Here is a 26,163-nt window from a genome sequence, read left to right on the forward strand (position 1 = left end):
TCTCACTCAAACAACATCAGCAGCAGTCTGTGTGTCAAAATCCTGTGTCACTCGTGTTCAATTAACAAACCGTACCCTTTCTCTTTCCCCTCTCCCTCTCTCTCTCTCAGTAAGCATCTAGTTATGTTTGTTGCATGTGTAGTACTCTCACCTTTTCCTTCTCTCCATTCATGCGTTTTTCTCTTTCCACATATGAGAAGACGAAAAGTGTTTACGTCAATTCTCTTCAATTAATAAATTGTAATCTCACTCTCTCTCTTTCTCCCATTCGATCACTGTTTTCTCTCTCTCTCACTCTGTATGAACAACTTTCTCTTCGCGTGTATGAGGAGAGGGTAAGTCTTAACATTAATCCTCTTTAATTAACGAACTAAACTTTGTCTCTTGCTATCTGTACGTGTGTAGTTCTGCATTCATATGTGCTAGCGTGAGTGCACGTGTGTATTTCCCCTCTGGTTCCAAAAAACTTACAATTGCCAAAACAGACCAGAAGTCCAGTCAGCCATGCCAAATAGTCAGCATCCAGCAGCAGAGCCCAAATGTCTCACTCAGAGGAAAGATATGGTATTGTCACAAATAGGTTATGTTTCACCATAAGTCTACTACATTAGGGTTGACCTAGGGCTAAATTACAACACACAGAATGAAAAACAATATACCTATATACATACATACATATATATATATATCATCATCATCATCATCATCGTTTAACGTCCGCTTTCCATGCTAGCATGGGTTGGACGATTTGACTGAGGACTGATGAAACCGGATGGCAACACCAGGCTCCAGTCTGATTTGGCAGAGTTTCTACAGCTGGATGCCCTTCCTAACGCCAACCACTCAGAGAGTGTAGTGGGTGCTTTTACGTGTCACCCGCACGAAAACGGCCACGCTCGAAATGGTGTCTTTTATGTGCCACCCGCACAAGAGCCAGTCCAGGGGCACTGGCAACGATCTCGCTCGAAAATCCTACAGGAGCCAGTCAGGCGGTACTGGCAACGGCCACGCTCAAAATGGTGCATCTCATGTGCCACCCGCACAAAAACCAGTCCAGGGGCACTGGCAACGATCTTACTTGGCTTGCCGGGTCTTCTCACGCACAGCACATTTCCAAAGGTCTCGGTCCGTAGTCATCGCCTCGGTGAGGCCCAATGTACGAAGGTCTTGCCTCACCACCTCAGCCCAGGTCTTCCTGGGCCTACCTCTTCGCTATGATAGATCGTTGACCAAACACCATTCAATTTTTTTTCTCCGTGTTTTTCTCCTTGTTTTCTCCGTATTCTTTCTGTTGAAGAGCGTAGCTCAAAACGTTAAAGACTTTCCGTATTCCCGAGCGTCAAACTAATACATCCTTTTGTTGTTTACACCACCTGTCCTCGTCTGTTGTTTTTTTTCGTACATTCTCCCATATATATACACACACACAGAGACAACACAAGATATGCACAACAAATACATGCACACAGATAAATGAATATACATAGACAACACTCAACATATACAACAAATACACATTCACAAATATATCCTCATCATTAAACATCTGCTTTCCATGCTGGCATGGGTTGGATGGTTTGAAAAGAGCTGGCCAGGCTGGAGCCTGCACCACGGTCCAATTGTCTGTTTTTGGCATGGTTTCTATGGCTGGATGCCCTCCTTAAGGCCAATCACTTTACAGAGTGTACTGAGTGTGCTTTTTGTCTGGCACCAACACCAGTGTTATTACGTGGCACCTGTGCTGGTGCCACATATGTGGCAGAGGCAATTGCTAATACTCGGTTTTGCACCTTTAATGATAAGACAGAGGGGTGCCTGCGAAAGACACAGGGAATCGGTCCTCAAGCAAACAAAATGACACAGAGTGGACATACGAAAGTAAAAAAAAAAATGTAATTCAAAATGATGGACAAGGATTGAATATGGCGGCCTTGCAGCCAAAAGACAAGAATGGTGGGTAACGCTTAGAAACACATCATGAAGGATATAGATAACGGTAAATAGCAAGACGAAGAAAGTATTTTTTTGTGACCAAAGCGCTGGGCAGCCAGTAGGAAAGAGAGAACAAAGAAAAGCTGGCCAGGACTCATGTGTCAGCAGCAGCCAGAGGAGAAAAGGGAGAGAGAATGACAGAGAGAAGATAGAGAGAAAAATAAGGGAAGAAAGGAAGGGGGGAAAAGGAGAAAAGCTGTAAATACAAGTGAGAGGGCGAGAGAGAGAGAGAGAGAGAGAAAAAGGGGAGAGTGGAGAGGTTAGAAAAGAAGAAAGAGTAGAGTCACACAGAAGGTATAAAAACTTACTGTTAATAAAAGTCTGGTGTGTGTTGCATACCGTTATTAATAAATGAACGGAAAATGCATTGTAAATGAACGACAGATAAAAAACGTAGACATTTCAAGACACAGAATTAGGGAGCCTCTGTGTCTTACACGTATATGTTCTTTATCTGTCGTTGTTTATTTACAATGCATGTTTGCATTCAATTTTATATAGATATATAAGTATATATATATAAGCAAGGGGTTTCTTTCAGTTTCTGTTTACCAAATCCACTCGCAAGGTTTTGATCAGCCCAGGGCTATTAGTAGACAACACTTACTCCGAGGTGTCAAACAGCAGGACTGAACTCAAAACCAAGTGCTTGGGAAACAGGCTTCCTACCACACACACACACATAGCCTCTGCCTATAACCCCCCCCACGCACGCACACACACATACATACGTACACATATATTACTGTATCCATCAAAAGGACTTACTTTTCTGAATAGACGTTGACTTCCCCCTCCAGCGGCCACGGGGAAATATATGTAGACGTTATGGTCCTCCGCATCGACAGGTTTCTCAACAAAGGGCTTCTGGAACACATCGCCAGACATCTCGATGCAATCTTCCGTTTCGGTGAACTGTAGGTCTGCAGATTCAAGGAGAGAGAGAGAAAGAGAGAGAGAAAGAGAGACATCGTTTCAGAAGGTGGAGGTGGTTTTATTATAACAGCAACAACCACCACTAATTACTAACTATTAACGAGCTAATCGGGGAGCATCTACATCAGTGGTTCTCGACCGGGGTCCATATAAAATTTTGTTCGTTTATGTGCAATAAATTGGTTATACGTCTAGGCCCAGGCGTGGCTGTGTGGTAAGAAGCTTGATTCCCACCCATATGGTCCTGGGTTCAGTTCCACTGCATGACATTTGGGGCAAGTGTCTTCCACTATAGCTCCAGGTCAACCAAATCCTAGTCAATGGATTTGGTAGAGGGAAACTAAAAGAGGCCCACCATTAATGTTATATTGCCTGAAGAAATGAATCCATGAAGATGTTCAACCGGATGGCCATGGATCCTATGAACTACACTGAATCATCTCAAGAATATGGACTGTGATCTTAAGATGTGTAATTTGTGGAAAGACACGGATTATTGTAAGTTGGTCACAAGGCCTAAATAACAAGGACACATTAGATGATGATGATCATCATCATCATTGTTTAACGTCCGCTTTCCATGCTAGCATGGGTTGGACGATTTGACTGAGGACTGGTGAAACCGGATGGCAACACCAGGCTCCAATCTGATTTGGCAGAGTTTCTACAGCTGGATGCCCTTCCTAACGCCAACCACTCAGAGAGTGTAGTGGGTGCTTTTACGTGTCACCCGCACGAAAACGGCCACGCTCGAAATGCTGATGTAGTCCTAAATGCGCTATTATTTTAAAAAACAAGATACGATGGTCACAGCTGGAAAATTTTTAATTGTGGTTCTGCAAGATCAAACCTGACCTGTCTCAATATGACAGTAACAACAATCTGTAAGGCCATGTCTAAATATCAAATAGTTTCAACTGAGAATGAAATCTTACCAGTCTCATCATTGGCATCACGATTCAGGACAGCATAACGTGGGTGAGCGATGCATTCTTTCTTTAGTATTTTGTAGACTTCTCTCCTGTTAAGTAAAGAAAAAAATGGAGAAAAAACAGTATGTTGAAATCCTGCTCATTGTAATCATCATGATTCATTAACCGTTTTGATACCAACCCGGCTGAAACCAGCTCTGGTTCTGTAGTACAAATGTCTTGTTTTCAAAAGTTCTGGATTAAAATCTTCCTCCAAACCTTAGTCACAATTTATGTTCCTAACACTAGCTGAATGATAACGATCTTATTTTACTAAATTCTTTGTTATATTTAAAACTAATTGAAAGAAAAATAATCAGCAGACGACATGAGAGAATGAGACCTCAATGTGGTCACTCTATACGCTAGAAATAACAGCCTAAATTTCCTTCAAGCCAAACCCTTCCAACTGCTTCAAATGTCCATCTGCTCAAATGTAGAGGTGTTTTTAATCCTTTCAATACCAACCCGGCTATAATCACCTCTGGCTCTGTAGAACAAATGTCTTGTTTTCATAAGTTCTGAATTAAAATCTTCCTCCAAACCTTAGTCACAATTTATGTTCCTAACACTAGCTTAATGATAACCAAGTTATTTTACTAAATTCTTTGTTATATTTAAAACTAATTGAAAGAAACACACAACATCTCAACAGAAATACGGTAACAAAAGGGTTAAGAAGAAAAATAATCAGCAGAAGACATGAGAGAAGGAGACCTTGTTGTGGTCACTCTATATGCTAGAAATAGTAGCCTAAATTTCTTTCAATCCACAGCCTTCCAACTGCTTCTAATGTGCATCTGCCCAAATGTAAAAGTATGTTTAACCCTTTTGATACCAGGCTGGCTGAAACCACCTCTGGCTGAAACCACCTCTGGCTCTAACAACAAACTCAGTAGATAGAGACCCAATATGAATTAGCACCAAATCTAATATATTTTTTAAGCAAAACAAAACCAAAGAAGGCGGGGGTGGGGGTGAAATCAGAAGGTCAGCTCACCTGTCTTGAAGGACATACTGCATTTGAAGGTCGTTAATCATGAAAGGGTTACGCAGTTTCTCATACTGTACAGCTTTCTCAAGTGGGAACCCATTGGAGAAAAAGGCAATGAGGGCATCGACCACAGGCCAGTCTTCGACGGGGTCGTCCAGGATGACCGTCTCCTCAAAGACGACCACCTCAATATAGTCAAAGCGTTCCAGTCTGTCAAGTATTTCACACATGGGTTTCGATCTTGACTTCTTGCGCATTGCACACACACCGACTTTGATCTTGTTGCCATCAATTGGTTTTTCCTGCAATTGAAGAGAAGGAGTTAGTTACATTATTATTATCCTTATTGCCTTTCATACTTTCGGAATCGATAAATTTAAGTACCAGTTACGTCCTGGGGTCGATGTAATCGACTGCCCCCTTCCCCCCCAAATTTTCAGCCCTTGTGCTTATAACAGAAAGGATTATTGTTATTATTATTATTGAGTGAGAGAGCAGTGCATACCATCAAAGTGACACTGGGGTACAAATATACGAAGCCCAGTATACCCATCATGACTACCCGTCTGATAAGGGTACACCAGGCACATGCATCACAACCATATTTGCACAACATGGTGATCTTATATCAAGATAAACAGCGCATGACCTCGCAGGTGGGGTCCAGTTAGAATTTTCTTCAGGTCAAGTAGCCCATCTCGCTCAAAAGGTCCTTGAATAAGGTTTGTTTAAGGATGTTGAACAAAACACCCATGTTTCCAGAGGTGGACTATTCAAACCCCAAAGAATTCCTCTCAACACATGGCTATGATGCCCCCCCACTACTTCTGTTCATGATCAGAGATGCACATATCGTCAGACACCAAGGGACATGCTCAACTGGTTAAGGTCAAACAACTGACAAGCAAATCTGTGGTATTGAGCAGAATATTTGCTGTAGCCCATTTTCTTATACCAAGACAAAACAATGTACAACTTTGCCTTTCATCCTTTCGGGGTCGATAAATTAAGTACCAGTTATGCACTGGGGTCGATGTAATCGACTTGATCCCTTTGTCTGTCCTTGTTTGTTCCGTCTATGTTTAGCCCTTTGTGGGCAATAAAGAAATAAGAAATATAATGATGATGATAGACTCACACACACACATGCCAATACAGTAAAACAGACACACACACACACACACACAATTGCAGATAAACAGTGAAACTGACATATATGCATACATACTTGCACATAAGTAGTGAAACAGATACAAATGCATGCGCACACACCTGTAGATATACAATGAAACAAATACACACACACCTGCAGATAAACTGAAACACACACACACAGACAAACAATGGAACAGATACATTAATACACACACAGGAAAAATATAGAAGCACCCACACACACACTCACACAAAAAGACAAACATTGAGAGAAAGAGAGAGAAGATGGAAGGAGACACAGACATGCCATGGACAGACAGACAGACAGAAAGCTACATACCGATTTAATGATCAAATCTTCTCCAACATAGAAGGAAGGTCGGCACTCCGGGAAATCCGCACAACTCAAGTCGTCAGTCAAATTATCAAACGACTCCACAGGGTACATCGTCGGAAAGTTGCCAGTCGACATTTTGGTTTCGTCTAATTTCTACACGCATACATAACAATACATACTTATAAATAAATTTATATATACACGGTCGATTGGTTCTTCCATAAAAACATGATTTTATGGTGCTAGATAAAATTCTGTAGATGTACACGCATATTTATGGTGCGTTGTGAACTTTCTTAAGTGCAGCATAAGCAAATGCACGTACTTTTAAGTATGTATGTATGTATGTATGTATTATATGAGACTTTAGCAGAGGAACATGGGTGTATAATCACAGCAGCACATTTCTGGAAAAGAAGAAGAAAGATGAAATTAAAGAAATATATAAGGAACTTTTTTAAAACGGGGGCCACATTTTTCATTAACGAAACACTTTGAAACTTGGAACACTGGTAGAATGTGGCATATAAAACATCTTTTTCTCTTAGTCTTCTTTAAAAAAAAAGAAATCCATAAGTTATTCCATGTTAAAGTTGTCGTATTTCTGTAATTTCAACCAATCACTGACGTCCATTCAGCCGATATACATTAAGTGCCGATTACATAAACAAACGATTCTGAAACAATTAACCCTAACCCTAGGGTTAGGGTTAGGGTTAAAGCAAATTTAAAATGAAAAAAGCAAATAAAACGAAGGTATGGAGATTAAATACGCTTTACATCGCTTAATCAGCGAAAGGAGTAAATGTAAACAACTGAATACTTGTCAATGATTGGTTGAAATTATCGAAATAAGACAATTTTTTACATGAAATAAATTCGAATACAAAAATATTTTTCTGTTCTATAACACAAAATAGATAAGTATACGAAGTTTGAAAGTCTTTCCGTACCAAAAACACTACGTAAAACATTAATGAAAAATGTGGCCCCCGTTTTAAAATAGATCCATATATAACAACTGTATATAAAACATCTTAATATTTCTTGTACACAACCTATATGCATATATATATATATATATATATATAGGTATAAGCTAGGATTGTTTAAACATTCAAGGGATAGGCTAGAAGTGTTTAAGCAACCAAGGGATAATTAAATCCGAAGGCACTCCGGGAGATTACCTGTGTGGGTACCGTCTTTGTTAGGAGGTATCCAGAGGCAGGTAATTTATCGTTTAAACCGCAGTTTATAATTATAATCAAGTGGAGAATGGAGAAACAAACACAAGAAGAAGCAGGTCAATTGCGCTAGTTAGCCATTGATTTAATTATGTGGAGATTTTATAATGATTCATTGACGATCGTTTCGGATGTGCCAATTTGATTGGCAGATCTCTTCAGAATGTTGAGAAGTGTGTTAAAGTTCATGGTGTGAGAGATGCAGGAGTAACAGTTAGAGGATATAGTAATGCATATAGTGCTATCATCATCATCATCATCGTTTAACGTCAGCTTTCCATGCTAGCATGGGTTGGACGATTTGACTGAGGACTGGTGAAACCAGATGGCTACACCAGGCTCCAATCTGATTTGGCAGAGTTTCTACAGCTGGATGTCCTTCTATATATATATATATTACAATAAATAATGGAGATTGGTACGTCTGCATGTTTTTTATTTTTACAGTAAGTTATACTCCATAATTGGTTTAAATATGACCAACACGTGTTTCTGCTGCATAGAGAACTAAGCAATTACAATTTACATCCAGCAATTTTCGACTATGCACTTTTATTCAAGTTCTGCCCACAGATGTGGTTTGAAGTGAACTGAAGGCATTCATGCATGGTGAATGTATCTTGCTAGATTACAATGGTTTTAAAGAGAAAGAAAGGAAGTGTGTGTGGGGGGGATTGAGGAACCTGATATGGCTATAAAAATAACTATGTGGTCGAATTCATCCTGACCTTAGGTTGAAGTTTCAAACTGAGAATCGAGACGCCTAAGTAGGTCAAAGTGTACTTTTAGATTAAGACTTTACTGTTTTTCAATGTTGCGTGCAACATCTGTAAATTTTGGATTTTCCCATGCTGTGGGACTGAACCCAGAACAGTGTTTCTTATCGCATGGCCACACCTGCAAGCTATAGTTATATGCCTGCCATGACTGTCATCACACCACAAAATTTGATTACATTTCTAAAGAAATAGCGCAGAAAACACCTGCCCTTACCCAGTGTCACGCACATTGGGCCCTCTATGTACTATACACACACACACACACACACATATATATATATATATATATACATATATATATATATATATATATATATATATATATATATATATATATATATATATATACATGCTACATGGCAGTGAAACATGGGCTGTAACTGCTGAGGACATACGTAAGCTCGCAAGGAATGAAGCCAGTATGCTCCGTTGGATGTGTAATGTCAATGTGAATACCCGTCAGAGTGTAAGTATCTTGAGAGAAAAGCTGAACATTAGAAGCATCAGTTGTGGCGTGCAAGAGAGACGATTGCGCTGGTATGGACATGTGGTGAGAATGGAGGAGGATAGCTGCGTGAAAAAGTGCCACACCCTAACAGTTGAGGGAACCCGTGGAAGAGGTAGGCCCAGGAAGACCTGGGCTGAGGTGGTGAGGCAAGACCTTCGTACATTGGGCCTCACCGAGGCGATGACTACGGACCGAGACCTTTGGAAATGGGCTGTGCGTGAGAAGACCCGGCAAGCCAAGTAAGATCGTTGCCAGTGCCCCTGGACTGGTTCTTGTGCGGGTGGCACATGAGATGCACCATTTTGAGCGTGGCCGTTGCCAGTACCGCCTGACTGGCTCCTGTAGGATTTTCGAGCGAGATCGTTGCCAGTGCCCCTGGACTGGCTTGTGCGGGTGGCACATAAAAGACACCATTTCGAGCGTGGCCGTTTTCGTGCGGGTGACACGTAAAAGCACCCACTACACTCTCTGAGTGGTTGGCGTTAGGAAGGGCATCCAGCTGTAGAAACTCTGCCAAATCAGACTGGAGCCTGGTGTTGCCATCCGGTTTCACCAGTCCTCAGTCAAATCGTCCAACCCATGCTAGCATGGAAAGCGGACGTTAAACGATGATGATGATATATATTAATAATGGTTTCTGCTAAAGACAGAAGGCCTGATTTTTGGGGGAAGGGGACTAGTTGATTACATCAAATCCAGTGATTCACCGAGATTCAATTTATCGACCTCGAAAGGATGAAAGGCAAAGATGACCTCTGCGGCATTCAAACTCAGAACGTAGCAACAGGCGAAATACCAGATCTGCCAGCTCGCAGCCTGAAAAAGGTAGCAGTAGTACCAATAATTGTCGGTTAGGGACGCAATTCCCTAACCCAAACCCTAAAACCCTAACATCCTTGTGAAGATCGTGCGGGTGTTAATCTGAAAAATTAAAATATTTTCCGTAAACAAATTTAAAAGATATATATAACTATAAGAGTTAATTTTGTCTTCGGACGAGAGTTCGATGAGAAGTCCATGAAGCTATGGCTTTCGTGGTTTCGAAATCTTTGATCACTATATGATCAGGCATATATATATATATATATATACATATAAACGCCATAAGATGATGGATTTCAAATATTTACACGCCATTATTTAAAGCTTTGTCTGTGCTTCGAGATCCACTATTCCAAAAAAAAAATATATATATATATACATAAGTTTTCCTACTGTGTGACACTGGGCCGCCAGTGTCTTCCAATACAGCCTCGGACCTATTCAGTGAATTTGGAAGACGGAAGCCGAAAGCCCGTTGTGTACGAGTGTATATACATACATACATGTGTGTGTGTGTGTATGTATGTATGTATGTCGTGTTTGATCCCTACTACCGCTTGACAAGCGGTGTTGTTTGTTTACGTTCCCCTAACTTAGTGGTTCGTAAAAAGAAACCAACAGAATAAGTACCGGGCTTAGAAAAATAGGTACTGGGATCGATTTGTGAGACTTAAACCCTTGGCTACAGTTCAATAATTGAAATCTACTGTGCATACACACATGAATACAATGGCCGAAGCTAAGATTTACAAAAGAAAAAAAAATACTGATTAATTTTTTAAAATCTTTCTAAACATCTGGGGTTGAGTAAAATGTTGACACACCACCCAAATTAAGACATAAACAGGCAAAAATGTTAAAACTCACATAGAAATCTCCTGGCTTAGCCATCAACTTTCCATATTTTCCTATGGATCTTTTTCTTCTTTTTTTTTGTGAAATAATTTCAAGAATTTTTCTTTTAACCAAGTATTTAAAAAAGCAGTTGATAAATCAAAGAAGAGTATTTAGTAAAGTCAATATAATTTATCACAATACATTTGATAATAATAATAATGTCGATATTTTTGTTGCTTTTGAATTTCCCCTTCACCTACTAATCAGATGTCATTGGGAATGATTTGAAATAATTCCAAAGAAAATTCCAATAAAAGACATGTAAAAAAAAAGAAGATACATCAAAAAAGAAATTTCAGTGAAATCAACATTGTTTGTCAGAGGACATTTGATAATAACGTTGATATCAGTGTTGAGTTCGAGCTTCTCCGCCTAGCAGACATATTGTTTTTATGGCAGAAGACAGAATAAGAGAGAGAGTGAGAGAGAGAAAGAGCGAGGAGGATACAAGTTCTACTTACACTTTGTGAATATATATATATATATATATATATAATCTGTAAAAGCGCTTCTGTCACTTGAAATTCATTAGTCTGGTGAAAACGTTACTGAAGGCTTTCATCTATGAATAGACACAAATGCGATAACAAGTGTCGTTGATAAATATTCAATGTCACCTACAGTTGATAGCAAATATCAACCTGGATAATGAGTAACATTTTCTTGATATTTTTTTTCTTCGTCAGCAAGAAACAAATTCATGAACCCCGTAGAAAACGAAACGAAATTGCTATCAATATTCTTTATAAAACGAAACTTAAAAATCAACAGTTTAAATTTTATATTTCGTTGTTTTGTTTTCTTATACTTTAAATACAATATCGTAGTAGAATTTCACGTTCTGCGTTTTCTACGTATATTTAAATTTATTTCAGAAGGCGAAACAATTAACAAAAATTCAAACGTTATTAACTCTTAAATCCCGCCAAGGTATACTTACTAGTGAACCCTCCAGAATCTATACAATAGAGTACCATTTATACGTAAAAATAAAACCTAGACCTAATTTAATCAAGTATTTTCTCACAAATATGTGAATATAATAGATATATCGGCCGCTCGTCTTATATAAGATTAGCCGGCGTGTACTGATCGATTTATCGATCTTACCTACAACTAAAGAACTATTGAGCTACTTTAGCGTACTTTGGGTTTACCGCAGTACCGTAGTCTACGCAATGAAATGACCTGGTTGTGAGTTGGGATTAGTGTTAGACTGCGCAATGTAAACGGCCAGGTAGACAGCAATATACGCGCGCGAGTGACTGTGTGTGTATGTATGCTAGCATGCATGTATGTGTCTATCTATCTATTTATCAGTCTATATATATATATATATATATATATATATATATATATATATGTGTGTGTGTGTGTCTGTTTGTCTGTCTATCTATCTATTCTGTTTTTAATATTGAATCCTGTCTACCAATATATATATTGCGTGTTCACTCATGGAAGTAACAAAAGAAATGTATGTTAAAATAACAATGAGTTTTTATTCCTTCATAAAGTGGTACAGGGGATCAAGTAAGAAACATTTTGAGTTCAAGTGGTTTTAGTTCATCCATTATTTGGATAATTCATCTTGGGTAGTCATTAGTTACCTGTGCTTCATTATATTAATTTATCTCACGAAAAATGGCAGGAAATCAGCATAGATTGTCTTAATGAAAAACACTCCAGAACACATACCAATTAGTTGTTTGAGAATGTACTGCAATGTGATTGGACCTTTGATCCAAATCCCGTGCAATACTCAACCAATCACAGCACAGGATGCAGTGTTAAAAACTCACGTGATAGGTAAAATGACCAATCGTTGCAGATTAACATGCTGAGCCGATAAAGGCTGATTGCCTTCAATATGCCACAATAGACATTAGCCTTGCTACAGTGGTCTCATTGCAAATCATTTAAATTCTTCCTCTCAAGAAGGAGCTGGTTACTGACAAAGATTCAAAATGCCATCATTGAAATATATACAAGTCCAACAGATTTGCGGTTGTACAGGAGGTCATCATCAAGAGGAGCTCACTTTCATTTTCAGCACTAAGTTAATGTATTCATTTTTACTGTTGTTGTTTAGCAAGTGCTGTCTGAGAAAGACTGACATTCAAAGGCTATCTGCACTGATTTCAAGCCCCTACTGCCCTTATCTCTTCTAAGGTAGAGCCTGTTGATATCCCTATTCCCATGGAAATTTCCAGTTGATGTCCGTATCTTGTGAATTTTAACATCTCTGATATGGATTTCCTCACAAAAACTAGTTGAGTATCCCAAATATTCGAATCAGCACTGGTATTGCAAATGCATTGTGGGATATTGTCTTGTTAGAGGAGAGTTCAGACTGCCATGATATTCTTGGACCACTCTATTTGTATCAATGTCAAGTTATTTGCAATATATTTTATATGGGACAGGAGAGATAACGAGACCATTGAAGCACAGATTTTGAGACTGTTAATGTGGGGCTGATTTTCACTGTTCAACTGTTCAACAATCAAATAAAAACACAATTGCTTTTGGCTAAATTCCGTTCCTATGTCAGTTGAAAATGTTATTAATTCCAGCTGTTTTTTGGCATTGTTAACATTTTAGCATAAATCTTGGTCATCCACAAAGAAATTATGAGTCACATTAATATCTCTAGAAGTTGCAGACCCTAGCATGTAGCTGTTTGTTTTTTGTAGCAGGAATGGATTTAATGCTGAGAGTAGAGAAAGCCTACCTCCCTTTGAAATATTTATGGTACTGGAGATGGTTGTTCCACTCTCCATTCTAAGTGTAAGAACTATTTCCCAGGTCTTTGCAAGCCTCAATGGTAGCAATTAGGATAGCAAGAACTTTTGCCAAATTGAGACACTTAAGCAGCCATTAGTGAAGAATAGACACAGATGCCTTCATATAATCAAGCCATGTAAGGCACCTACAATGTTGTTTTTTGTTTTTACTTCAAACAGTACAGCTTCATTTATGAAAAGTTGCTCAATCACATCCCCACACTTCCTGCTCATCAGTTACTATGGTACTGGACTCACAATGATTCTGGGGGAATTGATTGAGGTAACTCGTATACAGTTCGTACATAATGTTTAGGCAAGCAATGGGCCTGTAGATTTCAGCATAATGGGAAGATACCTGAAAGGGACCTAATAGTTGGATACTAGTATGACAGATTGCTATTTTACCAGAAACCACTGATAAATGTGTTCAAAATTGTACTATGAAAGGTCAGATTGGCAAACCAAATTAGCTTGCTATTGTTTGTTGTACAGGCTTGGTGCTCTTTTCATCCCTGATGACATTTAAAATAGATGGTAAATGTCATAATAATTTTTTGGAATGCATGATCATTTTCATAAACAACAGGTGGGATGGTATTTTACAGAAAATAAGGTACATTTTGAATGCAGGATAGCAGTGAAAACAGCCTAGAATATTGGATATATACAAGGTGTAGTCAAAAAGTATCCAACCTTGATTTTTTTTGTGCACAAAATAATAATGCGTGAGCAAAATCCACATGGGTATTAGGTGGCCATGTCTTTCCTGAGCATGCGCAAAAATTTTTGTGTCTATAGGTTACACCATTCACCCACTGACACATTGAGTACAGACATGAAGAGTGTACTGTGTGATTTTTTATTTTTGAGTCAAGATGACTGAGCATATCGAGCCAAGATACTGTATCAAATTCTGCCAACGAATCGAAACCGCGATCCTATGACCGCGAGTCCACTGCCCTACAACTGGGCCATTGCGCCTCCACCGGGGGGGGGGGGGGGTTTACTACTGACCTAGGACCAAACAACAACTTAGGGCATAAATAATGTAGTCCTAAGCACACTATGAACAGGGAGCGGACTGGATTGGTTTTGACTTTGGGTCGCACAACAGCAGATCAGAGAATTAACCAGGCGTTGTTTAATATTTATAAACAATATTTATATAGGTGCAGGAGTGGCTGTGTGGTAAGTAGCTTGCTTACCAACCACATGGTTCTGGGTTCAGTCCCACTGTGTGGCACCTTGGGCAAGTGTCTTCTACTATAGCCTTGGGCCGACCAAAGCCTTGAGTGGATTTGGTAGACGGAAACTGAAAGAAGCCTGTTGTATATATATGTATATATATAGATTCAAGGTTGAATATGGTACTTATGCGTAGGCACCCGAATATCGTATCCCAAAAGGATAGGTGATCAAAATCAAAAAGATATGCAACACAGATTTCGAAGGTGATTGCAGTACGCACGTTTCATGCTACTCCAATTTATTTAAGTAATGCAAGCATTACATTAAATGCAATATGAAGAGCAATTTTCAGCTGCACGAAAATGCAGAAAATTACTGTAGAAAAGGCATATGTCTTTTCTACTGTAATCACCTTTGAAATCCGTGTTGCTTATTTTTTGATATATGTATATATATATTAAAACATATGGTAAAAAATCAGATATTAATTAATATCGATTTATTACCAGGTCTTAGTAGACACATTTGATCTTCTTCTAGCACATTAAATGTCCACATAGTGGTCATCGTTAAATTTAAACATATATATATGTATGTATGTGTGTTTATGCGTCTGTTTGTCCCCCCCCCCATCGTTTGGCAGCCGATGCTGGTGTGTTTACGTCCCCGTAACGTAGCGGTTCGGCAAAAAGAGACCGATACAATAAGTACTAGGCTTCCAAAGAATAAACCCGGGGTCGATTTGCTCGATTAAAGGCGGTGCTCCAGCATGGCCGCAGTCAAATGACTGAAACAAGTAAAAGAGTAAACAGGAACGACAAACACTAAACACGCCGCACATTTTTCTAACGTGGCCTGATACTTATCGCCCTTGGTTATCCACTGCACTCTCCGCTCAAAGGAGAAACAAAACAGCCTTACATAGTGACTTGGAAAAACCAAGGGAAGCTTCGCTTTACATACACATACACACACACACACATATATATATATATATATATATATACACTCGTTTATTAATATATATATATATATAACACACACACATATAGATATATATATATATACTTACAAGCACAGATAAGTACATACTTTTATACACTCACAGAAACATACACACCGGTTGGACATAAAGTAATTACTGCATATACATATAAATATACACACATTCATATATATATATATATATATATATATATATATATATATATATATATATATATATATATAGGTAGATATACATACACAAGCACACACAGATATATACGCCGGCTGGTCATAAAGTAATTGCTATATACATATATATATATAAATATACAGACATATAGTTACACACATATATATATGTGCGTGTTATTGGTAAAGATCGGCGTTTATAGATATTGTAGAAAATAATAATAATAATAATAATAATGAAGGTACTCACTGAAGAATCGGAACTAAGTACGCAGTTGGCGAATGCAGGAACTAAGCTTGTTGTGGTCGAATTCTTTGCCGAAACGTAAGATTTTCAAACAAAATATATTTTCTGTTTATATATTATATTTGTATGTGTGTGTGTGTGTCTGTATATCCATCTCTATATGTGTGTATATATATATATATATATTTGTATATATATGTATGTATGTAATAATAGTAGGGATAAAATCCAAAATTACAGGTAAAAACTCAATTAAATCAGTTTATTGAAAATCAAAATTAAATTAAGTTGCACAGTATAAAACCATATATAAATATATATTGTGCTTTTAATTGTTAATTTTCTCTATATGTGACAGTGGATTTTCATCGATGAGTTCATGAACCTTGGTTCTTTTCCCTAAATATATATATATATATATATATATATATATATATATATATATATATATATATACACACAAATATACATACATATATATTGTATGTATACCTATATGTATGTATGTATCTATATATATATATATATATATATATATATATATATAAAGATTCAGGTGAATGAGGTACCTAATATGCACAAATACATACGAATGCTATCTGTCTGTCATCACCACTAACGTATTATCCTAGTGTTACTCGCGTCGATTTGACATAAGTATAGATGTGTGCCCCCCACTCCTCGAATTTCTTTATAACTTTCTGAAAAATGTATATCTTTCAATGAAATTTACCAGATTGCTGTGAAAAAAATTTATTCCGGAATTGAAAGGAGTTTCGTTCTGTTGGCACCCCGCGATTTGTTTCCTCATAACTTTACTACTGTAAAATGAGCATACCAGGCAACTTACCGGGGATGGCCTAGTGCGGTGATTTTAATGAAGTGCCCCACCCTCGCTTCCATCGCTTTGCTTTAAACCCGAGGGCTGGGGGACATGCTGTGACGCTGTTTACTCATAAATCTATTCCCACATATGCACGACATCCAAACACTCGGAAAGTCACAGATTTATATACATATTTGCTTAGTCATGCACACACAAATACATCGTGTATATATATATATATATATATATATATATATATACACTCACATATAAAATTGAACACACACACAGGGTGTATGTGTTGTTTGTTTCATGGGTTGGCTGCGGTTTTTAGGGGTAAGAGGATATAATACGCCTAAAAACCGCAGCCGACCCACAAACTAACAACACACACACTGTGTATGTGTGTTCAATTTTGTTTATATACATTGAGCTGCTTTAAATTCATATGTGTATATATATATATATATATATATATATATACACACACACACAGATATATACAGGCCTATCTACACTAGTCTTCTCCCTCCCCATCTTTATTTCCTTATAATTTCTTGTGTAGGTATGCCTTTATATATATATATATATATATATATACACACACACACACACACAAACGCATCTTCAAACAATTGTATGCTGGCGGAGGTCGACGAAATTGGCGCATCGTTCGAAAATTCCTTCTGGCACTTTCTCATCTCGGTTACGTCCCTTTACGCTCTCGGGTCTCCCTTGCCATTCTAGTTTTTCGAGTGAACGGCCAGGACACGAGGACGATGTTCAGAATCGTCGGTCGATACCGTTTTAAATCGTGCCCCATCATGGCCGAGTAGAATGATTGAAATGCTCTTTGCCCTACACTTTATCCTTCACACACGCTCAAAAAGGTGTATTTTACGTGCCACCTGCACGGGAGCCAGTCCAGCGGCACTGGCAACAATCTCACTCGAATGTCTTTTCACGTGTCACCGGCACAACTGCAAGGAAGGCGACGCTGGGCACAGGTGCCTGACACTACATTCTGAGTTCAAATTATGCCAAGGTCAACTTTTCCTTTCATCCTTTCAGAGTTGATAAATTAAGTACCAGAGAAACACTGGGGTCGATGTAATCAACTCACCCCTCCCCCAAAATGGCTACCCTTGTGGCAAAATTTGAAACCATTATTATTAAGTTGGAAAGCTGGCAGAATCTGCCAACAAAATGATTGACAGTATTTTATCCATCTTTACATTCTGTGTTCAAATTCTGCTGAGGTTGACTTTGGCATTCGTTCTTTTGGGGTCAATAGAATGAGTACCGGTTGAGTACTGGGGTTGGTATAATGAACTTAACTACTCCTGGGTATGAATATAAAAAACAATTTAAAAACTGCACCCTTCTGTCATGCCAGAGTGGCTGAGTAGACTCACCAAATCAGGATGATCTAATGCTCAAATTCCTGACCTCCACATCAGATTGTGGTTGGTGGAGAGATGCTGGGGTCTTCATTCTGCAGTGGACTCAACATGGGCAACCTAATCCAATGAATCTTAAGTCCCTTGGGCTTGTGACAGAAAAGAAAAAGAAAGATAAAACCTTATACCCAAGATCACATTTTCCATTCCTTCTTGCCTTCCCAAGGTGGCAGAATGTAATTTGCACAGCTATGTAGAGTCTCCCTCAGCCCATAAAACACACAATGAATGCCTTAACCCTTTAGCATTCAGATGTTTCTGTCATATAACGCTTGTCTATTCACATTGATTTGAATTGGTTATGCATTAACTTGCAGCTTTGAGATTCCAGTGACATGATTGTAGGGTAAGTGTGAGAGGCTGGATCTGGTTGGTTTGAACATAAAACACGGAGATTTATTTTCGCTGGATACAGCCTGTTTAAATGCTAAAAGGTTAAAGTTTCTATTGTTCTTACAAGTCTGTTTCTATGTCTATTTTTGGTAATTTCAGCTGTGAGCCTTGCCGAATTATTGCTCCAAAATTCGAAGAGATGAGCTTGCAATTCTCAAATGTTGTCTTCCTTAAGGTCGATGTTGAAGCTTTACCAGTAAGTCTCTTTTTTTATCTACACCTCTCTCTCTCTCTCTCTCTCCTTCTCTGTCTATGTGAAGACACACAAATACAAACCTTTGCACACACACACACACACACATCATCATCATCATCATCGTTTAACGTCCACTTTCCATGCTAGCATGGGTTGGACGATTTGGCTGATGACTGGTGAAACCAGATGGCTACACCAGGCTCCAATCTGATCTGGCAGAGTTTCTACAGCTGGATGCCCTTCCTAACGCCAACCACTCCGAGAGTGTAGCGGGTGCTTTTACGTGCCACCGGCTAGAAGGCCAGTCAGGCAGTACTGGCAACGGCCACGCTCAAAATGGTGTATTTTATGTGCCACCCGCACAAGAGCCAACATATCTCCTCATCATTTTTACATCTGCGTCTCCACGCTTGCAGGAGTTGCAATGGACCTCTTTGCAACACTGCATTTTGGTCATTTCTTGCATTTGTTCCTTTGTCATCACTTGTGTGAGCTTCAACATCACAACATCAATTCCTACCATTTCTGGCACCGTCTCTTCCTTAGTCTTCCCTTTTCCACAGTTCCTTTCTATTCGGATCTCCCAACTCTTCTTTACCCATATCTTATCTTCCATACACATCACATGTCCTTACTAAAGATGCCTTCAAACTTGCCCACCACAGGTGATTGCTCTCAGTCCAACCCCCACCACATTGTTCATGCACACATCACATATAAAAGGCGGCGAGCTGCCAGAAACGTTAGCACGCCGGGCAAAATGCTTAGCGGTATTTCGTCTGTCTTTGCGTTCTGAGTTCAAATTCCGCCAAGGTCGACTTTGCCTTTCATCCTTTCGGGGTCGATGAAATAAGTACCAGTTACGCACTGGGGTCGATATAATCGACTTAATCTGTTTGTCTGTCTTTGTTTGTCCCCTCTGTGTGTAGCCCCTGGTGGGTTGTAAAGAAATAGCACACATCACATATAAAGTTAAAGGAGTTTCATTCTCGAGTCACACCATCTCACAAGGGCTGGTTTCATAGTGTATGTATTCCCCACCTGGCTAAGACACCAATCTGTCGCAAGATTATTCCTTTTTGCCAGCTGAGTGGAATAGATCAACGTGAAATGAAGTGTTCTGAACAAGAACACCCCCACTTCATCCAGGAATCGAAACCCCAGCAGCAAAGTAGGACCCATTAGTTAATGTACTCCCAGATATACTATGTATGAATAACAGGCAGGATGATTACATAAGTCCACTGGATCAGGATTGACCTGGGATTAAATAGCAACAAGGAAGGATACATTAGCTAATGTAGTCCTAGATATGCTATGTTTGAATAAAAGCCAGGATGGTCACGACTGGAGCATCTCTGATCATAGTTCTACTGGACCAGGACTGACTTCAGATTCATCAATGTCTCTAACTCGCAAGGCTTCCCAACGTCCTACTCCCTGCAGTCATCTTCCCCAACCGTCCTCGTATTCCCTTAATTGTTGTTCTTTGTTTCCTTTATTGTCCAGGGCTTGGCAGAAGCCAACAAAGTCTTCTCCATGCCGACCTTCCAGTTTTTCCGGAACAAGGTGAAAATCGACGAGTTGAAGGGTTGTAACCCAAAGCCACTTAGGGAGAAGATCATGAAATACAGCAGCGGTGAGGATAGTATTGAGACTGACCCCAACGTGAAGGGCTATGTAAGTAACAACAGGGGGCAAGTGTGCATCTTGTCCCCACTTTCTTTTTCGTGGGGGTGGCAGTTGACTTTTTTTTTTTGTTTTACCTATTTTAGCTCTTGAATGTTTTATGTATTTATTATTATTATTGTTATTATTATTATTAGTAGTAGTAGTAGTAATAGTAGGCAATGAGCTGGCAGAATTGTTAGCGTACTGGACAAAATGCTTAGCAGTATTTTGCCTGTTGCTATGTTCTGAGTTCAAATTCCACCGAGGTCAACTTTGCCTTTCATCCTTTTGGGGGTCGATATAATCGACTAGTCCCCACTCCACAAATTTGAGGCCTTGTGCCTCCAATAGAAAGGATTATTATTATTATTATTAGTAGTAGTAGTAGTAGGTGGTGAGCTGGTAGAATTGTTAGCACGCTGGACAAAAAACTGAGCAGTACTTCACCCATCGCAGTGATGAAAGGCAAAATCACCAGGGTTGATTTTGCCTTTCATCTTTTTGGGGGTTGATTAAACAAATACCAGCTACACACTGGGGGTCAATGTAATCAACTTAATCCCTTCCCCAATATTTGAGGCCTTGTGCTTCTAGAAGAAAGGATTATTATTATTAGTAGTAGTAGTTGGCAGCGAGCTAAGATATTTGTACTCAGAGCCAGAGGCGGTTTCAGCCGGGTTGGTAACGAAAGGGTTAAATGCTGATGAGCCATGTTGCCTGCTTTCTGTATGGTTTTGTTTCTGTTTTTCTTTCTTAAAAATATTTATCTGATTTTCTCATGTTTGTTCCAGATGGATCTTTATTCATTAATCAACGAGACTTGCTCAGAATGCCTCAATGAGTCGGACACAAATCCGTTTCACAACTGTCTGTTGAAGAATGGAAGCTACCTAGAATCTGACTGTGATGAACAGGTAAAGTGTTTCTTCGTTTCAGATGTATTCTGATGATGATTGTCTGTCCACTGCATGTCTAACTGTCCACAAAGCTTACAACGTACTTGCAATGTCTGATGCCAGCTGCAGTGGCACTCAAAACAACCAGCAAAAGTATGTGACTTGCTACCCTTTTGTACCTTTTTTATTCTTTTATTTGTTGCAGTCATTTGACTGTGACCGTGCTGGAGCACTGCTTGTAGTTGAACAAATCGACGGTAATGGCGGTACTGGCAACGGCCACACTCAAATGGTGTTTTTTATGTGCCACCTGCAACAACCTCACTCAAATGTTTTGTTCATGTGCCACCGGCACAAGTGCCAGTAAGGTGACGCTGGTAACGATCATGCTCAAATGGTGTTTTTTATGTGCCACCTGCAACAACCTCACTCAAATGTTTTGTTCATGTGCCACCGGCTCAAGTGCCAGTAAGGTGACGCTGGTAACGATCATGCTCAAATGGTGTTTTTTATGTGCCACCTGCAACAACCTCACTCAAATGTTTTGTTCACGTGCCACCGGCTCAAGTGCCAGTAAGGTGACACTGGTAACGATCATGCTCAAATGGTGTTTTTTATGTGCCACCTGCAACAACCTCACTCAAATGTTTTGTTCATGTGCCACCGGCACAAGTGCCAGTAAGGTGACGCTGGTAACGATCATGCTCAAATGGTGTTTTTTATGTGCCACCTGCAACAACCTCACTCAAATGTTTTGTTCACGTGCCACCGGCTCAAGTGCCAGTAAGGTGACACTGGTAACGATCATGCTCAAATGGTGTTTTTTATGTGCCACCTGCAACAACCTCACTCAAATGTTTTGTTCACGTGCCACCGGCTCAAGTGCCAGTAAGGTGACACTGGTAACGATCATGCTCAAATGGTGTTTTTTATGTGCCACCTGCAACAACCTCACTCAAATGTTTTGTTCACGTGCCACCGGCTCAAGTGCCAGTAAGGTGACACTGGTAACGATCATGCTCAAATGGTGTTTTTTATGTGCCACCTGCAACAACCTCACTCAAATGTTTTGTTCACGTGCCACCGGCTCAAGTGCCAGTAAGGTGACACTGGTAACGATCATGCTCAAATGGTGTTTTTTATGTGCCACCTGCAACAACCTCACTCAAATGTTTTGTTCACGTGCCACCGGCTCAAGTGCCAGTAAGGTGACACTGGTAACGATCATGCTCAAATGGTGTTTTTTATGTGCCACCTGCAACAACCTCACTCAAATGTTTTGTTCACGTGCCACCGGCTCAAGTGCCAGTAAGGTGACACTGGTAACGATCATGCTCAAATGGTGTTTTTTATGTGCCACCTGCAACAACCTCACTCAAATGTTTTGTTCACGTGCCACCGGCTCAAGTGCCAGTAAGGTGACACTGGTAACGATCATGCTCAAATGGTGTTTTTTATGTGCCACCTGCAACAACCTCACTCAAATGTTTTGTTCACGTGCCACCGGCTCAAGTGCCAGTAAGGTGACGCTGGTAACAATCACGCTCAAATGGTGCTTTTTACGTGCCACCAGCATGGAAGCCAGACAGCTGCTCTGGCAGTGATCCTTTTTAGGGTTGATTAAATAAGTACCAGCTACACACTGGTGTCGATGTAATCAACTTAATTCCCTCACTCGAGCTGCCCTTGTGCCAAAAATTTGAATTCATTATTATTGTTGTTGTTTTTTGTTGTTTCAGCTTATCCTATTTGTGAGTTTCAACCAACCTGTCCGGTTACACTCGTTCAAATTGATGGGACCATTAGGTAAGTAATAGACTTGAAATTCCCCTCTCAGCTGTTGGGTATTTACATATTCATTTTGTTTACTACCTCTCTCTCTCTCTCTTGGTTTCTACTTTCCTAACACCAACCCCTACAAGAGTGCAGTGGGTGCTTTTTAGGTGCCACCGGCACGAGTGGCAGTTACGAAACACCGGCATCAGCCACGACTATGATCTCACCTGGCTCGACAGGTCCTCTCAAGCATGGTATATTCCTAAGGGTCTCGGACACTTCTCACTGCCTCCAACTTTTAAAGGGTGCTTTTAACATGCCACCAGCATGGCTGCTAGTTACACAACACTGGCATCAGCCATGACTACGATTTCACTTGGCTTGATGGGTCTTCTTCTCAAGCATGGCATATTGCCAAAGGTCTCGGTCACTTTGCTTCCATGAGGCCCAACGCTCAAAGATCACGCTTCATCACCTCCTCCTATGTCTACCTCTTCTACAGGTTCCCTCCATAGTTATCTAATTACAAAAATGTTTTTTTTAAACATTGAATGACTAGTGGGGACCAGTTGAATAAAATAGAAATCAAAAGGGTCTATCGAAAAAAAAAAGGGTTGGGAGCCACTGGTCAAGTGACTCTGGTAAAAAAATATTGTTGTTGGTCACTTACTGGTCTTGTACCAAAATTTGAAAGCATTGTTTAGGTCGTTGTTGTTGGTAATATTGTTATTTTGTATATTATATTCAGAAAACGGGCCCAAAACTATAAAACTGTTTATAAACCAGCCACGGACCCTTGACTTTGACCAGGCTGAAGGCATGGAACCTGTCCAGTCCCTGAGTATAGAAGCATCAGACTTAGAAAATTGTACGACCATTCCACTGCGCTATGTCAAGTTCCAGAATGTTCAGAACATCACAGTAAGTATACAGATATACATACATATCACAAAAAAAATGCACCCAGTACACTGTAAAGTGGCTGGTATTACACCAGCACACACACGAGAGGACGTGCTGAAAAGTTTCTGGCTTTGGGTAAAAGAAAATACAGGAGAATCAGTTAATTATGATTTTATTTAACGTATTCCCCTGCTCAGATTCACACACTTATTGCAGTAAAAGAACTCAGAAAGGTTAGGCCTCCGACCAGGCCTTTCGTAATATCCTTAAAGCCAGGAACTTTTCACTACCTCCTTGTAGTAGTGCTACATTGTTCATTTTCGGTAAATAACTTTGTGATTTGTTTTCATTCTTTCTTTCTCTCCACAGATATTCATGAAAGACAATCAACAGGGAATGGACACAACACAACTAGATTACTTGTGTTTTATAGGAACCCCTGTATCTTCAACAGATATGTCTGATTTCAAAAGGGTACGCCAATTTATTTCCCCCCGTTTTCTTGTTTCTCTCATTCCCAGTCGGTTCTCTGTAACTGCTGGATGGAAAGCATTAAATCTCTGCAGATAAATCAATCAGTTAATGATCTGTTAATTAATGCTGGTTGTCAGTAAAATGTAACAGCCATCATCATCAGTGTCCTACACTATCATTGTTACTACCACCACCACCACCACCACGATAGTCATCATCATCATCATCATCACCACCACCATAGTCATCATCACCATGCTTTGCTTTCCCTGTCCCCAACCCTTGTCTATTTCCGACGAAGTCTGTTAATGAATCTGTCAGGTTTGTGACAGTCCTAAGACACATACACACAGATGTGCATGCACACACACAGAGATATGCATGCACACACGGACATAGTCCCAGATATGTACACCTGCATGCATGCACGCATACACTTACAAACACTCAGACATTTAACACACACACACATAAACATGCACATGAACACACACACACACATCTGTATTTAACACTTTATTCTTTTTTGTTTCAGGTTGCTGGTAAGAAAGGTGAAAGCCATTAGAAGAGGAAGGAAAATAAAAGAAAAAAAAACGCAATGCTCCAGCTGATATAGAACAATGTCCCCCCCCCCCCATAAAGAGATTTCTTTTTCCCCTCCATCTCTGAAATGCAATCTTCTGAACTGATTTTTACTGACATCTGGTCAAAAAAAAATGAGTGTCAGCTGACGAAGGGGAACTCTTTCCTTTTTTTTCTTTTTGGTTTTCTATTTGTTTATATCTCCTGATCCCACTCTCCCACTGTCTTAGTGTGTGCAGTGGTAAGTTTACAGCCCCTTATTCCTTGTCCCCCCCTTTCTCTCTAAACCCACTCCTAACTCTCCTCTTTGTTTCTCGTCTGGGCTTCTTCCCCTCACCCCCAAGTCTCTTCCTCCTCTGTTGTCACTTCTTTTTCTCCATTTCTTCCTCCTCTGAACACTTCTAACACTTCAATTTTTTTTTTTATTAATCCCACAGAGAAAACATCAAACAAAAGGGTTTCTTAGTATTTTAAAATATACATGCATACGTACACATACACACACACACACACACACACACACACACACTCATACATACAAATATAGATATTTATATATAAATGTACACACAAATTTTTTCAATGAAAAGGGTTGGCAGTGTCTTCAAAGTTTTACCTTGCTTGCCTTCATCAGACTGATGGAGGCAAGCAAATTAAAACTTCATTGTAAAAATTAATATATACTCAGCTAAAAAGGAATTTAGAACAACTTCAATTTAAAACTAGATTGTTTTTACACACACACACACATGCATACATACACGTCTGTGTGTTTATAAATGTAATTATACATGCATGAAACACACTTCAACCATTCTGTTTGTTGATATTTTATGACCATAAAATAATAAGTTTAGTAATAATGATGGTGACAAGTCAAAGAATAACATTGACTATTGATAATGTTGATAATAACTCTAATTATAATCATCTTAATAATAATTTTTGTATGAG

General features: G+C 39.4%; 2 protein-coding genes across 25 annotated transcripts in view; one reads left to right on the plus strand and one right to left on the minus strand.

The window, feature by feature from the left end:
• LOC106875122 (inositol hexakisphosphate and diphosphoinositol-pentakisphosphate kinase 2) overlaps window positions 1-11,334 on the minus strand; it is a 139,959-nt gene extending 128,625 nt beyond the window's left edge. For 18 of the 23 annotated variants that reach the window (XM_089344107.1, XM_089344103.1, XM_089344093.1 and 15 more), the window contains exons 1-5: window positions 10,606-11,044; window positions 6,389-6,792; window positions 4,900-5,195; window positions 3,864-3,949; window positions 2,761-2,915 (exon numbers count right to left, since the gene is read on the minus strand). In XM_089344107.1, coding sequence (XP_089200233.1) covers window positions 2,761-2,915; window positions 3,864-3,949; window positions 4,900-5,195; window positions 6,389-6,520 — 669 coding nt within the window. In that variant the 5' untranslated portion in view covers window positions 6,521-6,792; window positions 10,606-11,044. Of the gene's footprint in view, window positions 1-2,760; window positions 2,916-3,863; window positions 3,950-4,899; window positions 5,196-6,388; window positions 6,793-10,605; window positions 11,045-11,096 lie in introns of those variants that run through there. The other 5 variants (XM_089344095.1, XM_089344084.1, XM_089344104.1 and 2 more) reach the window with 4 other exon arrangements.
• Window positions 11,335-15,819: 4,485 nt separating this feature from the next.
• LOC106875121 (thioredoxin-like protein 1) lies at window positions 15,820-26,151 on the plus strand. 2 transcript variants are annotated; one of them, XM_014923103.3, is made up of 8 exons: window positions 15,820-16,110; window positions 18,811-18,907; window positions 20,417-20,587; window positions 21,370-21,492; window positions 23,214-23,280; window positions 23,999-24,171; window positions 24,523-24,627; window positions 25,163-26,151. In XM_014923103.3, exons 1-8 carry the CDS (start codon window positions 16,022-16,024, stop codon window positions 25,190-25,192), a joined length of 855 nt encoding a protein of 284 aa, XP_014778589.1. In that variant the 5' UTR covers window positions 15,820-16,021; the 3' UTR covers window positions 25,193-26,151. The 2 variants fall into 2 exon arrangements, with proteins under 2 accessions (XP_014778589.1, XP_089200810.1); XM_089344684.1 differs by lacking the exon at window positions 15,820-16,110 and adding an exon at window positions 17,593-18,664.
• Window positions 26,152-26,163: the final 12 nt, after the last annotated feature.

The sequence above is a fragment of the Octopus bimaculoides genome, chromosome 28 (genome assembly GCF_046866305.1).
Source record: "Octopus bimaculoides isolate indiv1 chromosome 28, ASM4686630v1, whole genome shotgun sequence".
In the NCBI taxonomy this organism is placed as follows: domain Eukaryota; kingdom Metazoa; phylum Mollusca; class Cephalopoda; order Octopoda; family Octopodidae; genus Octopus; species Octopus bimaculoides.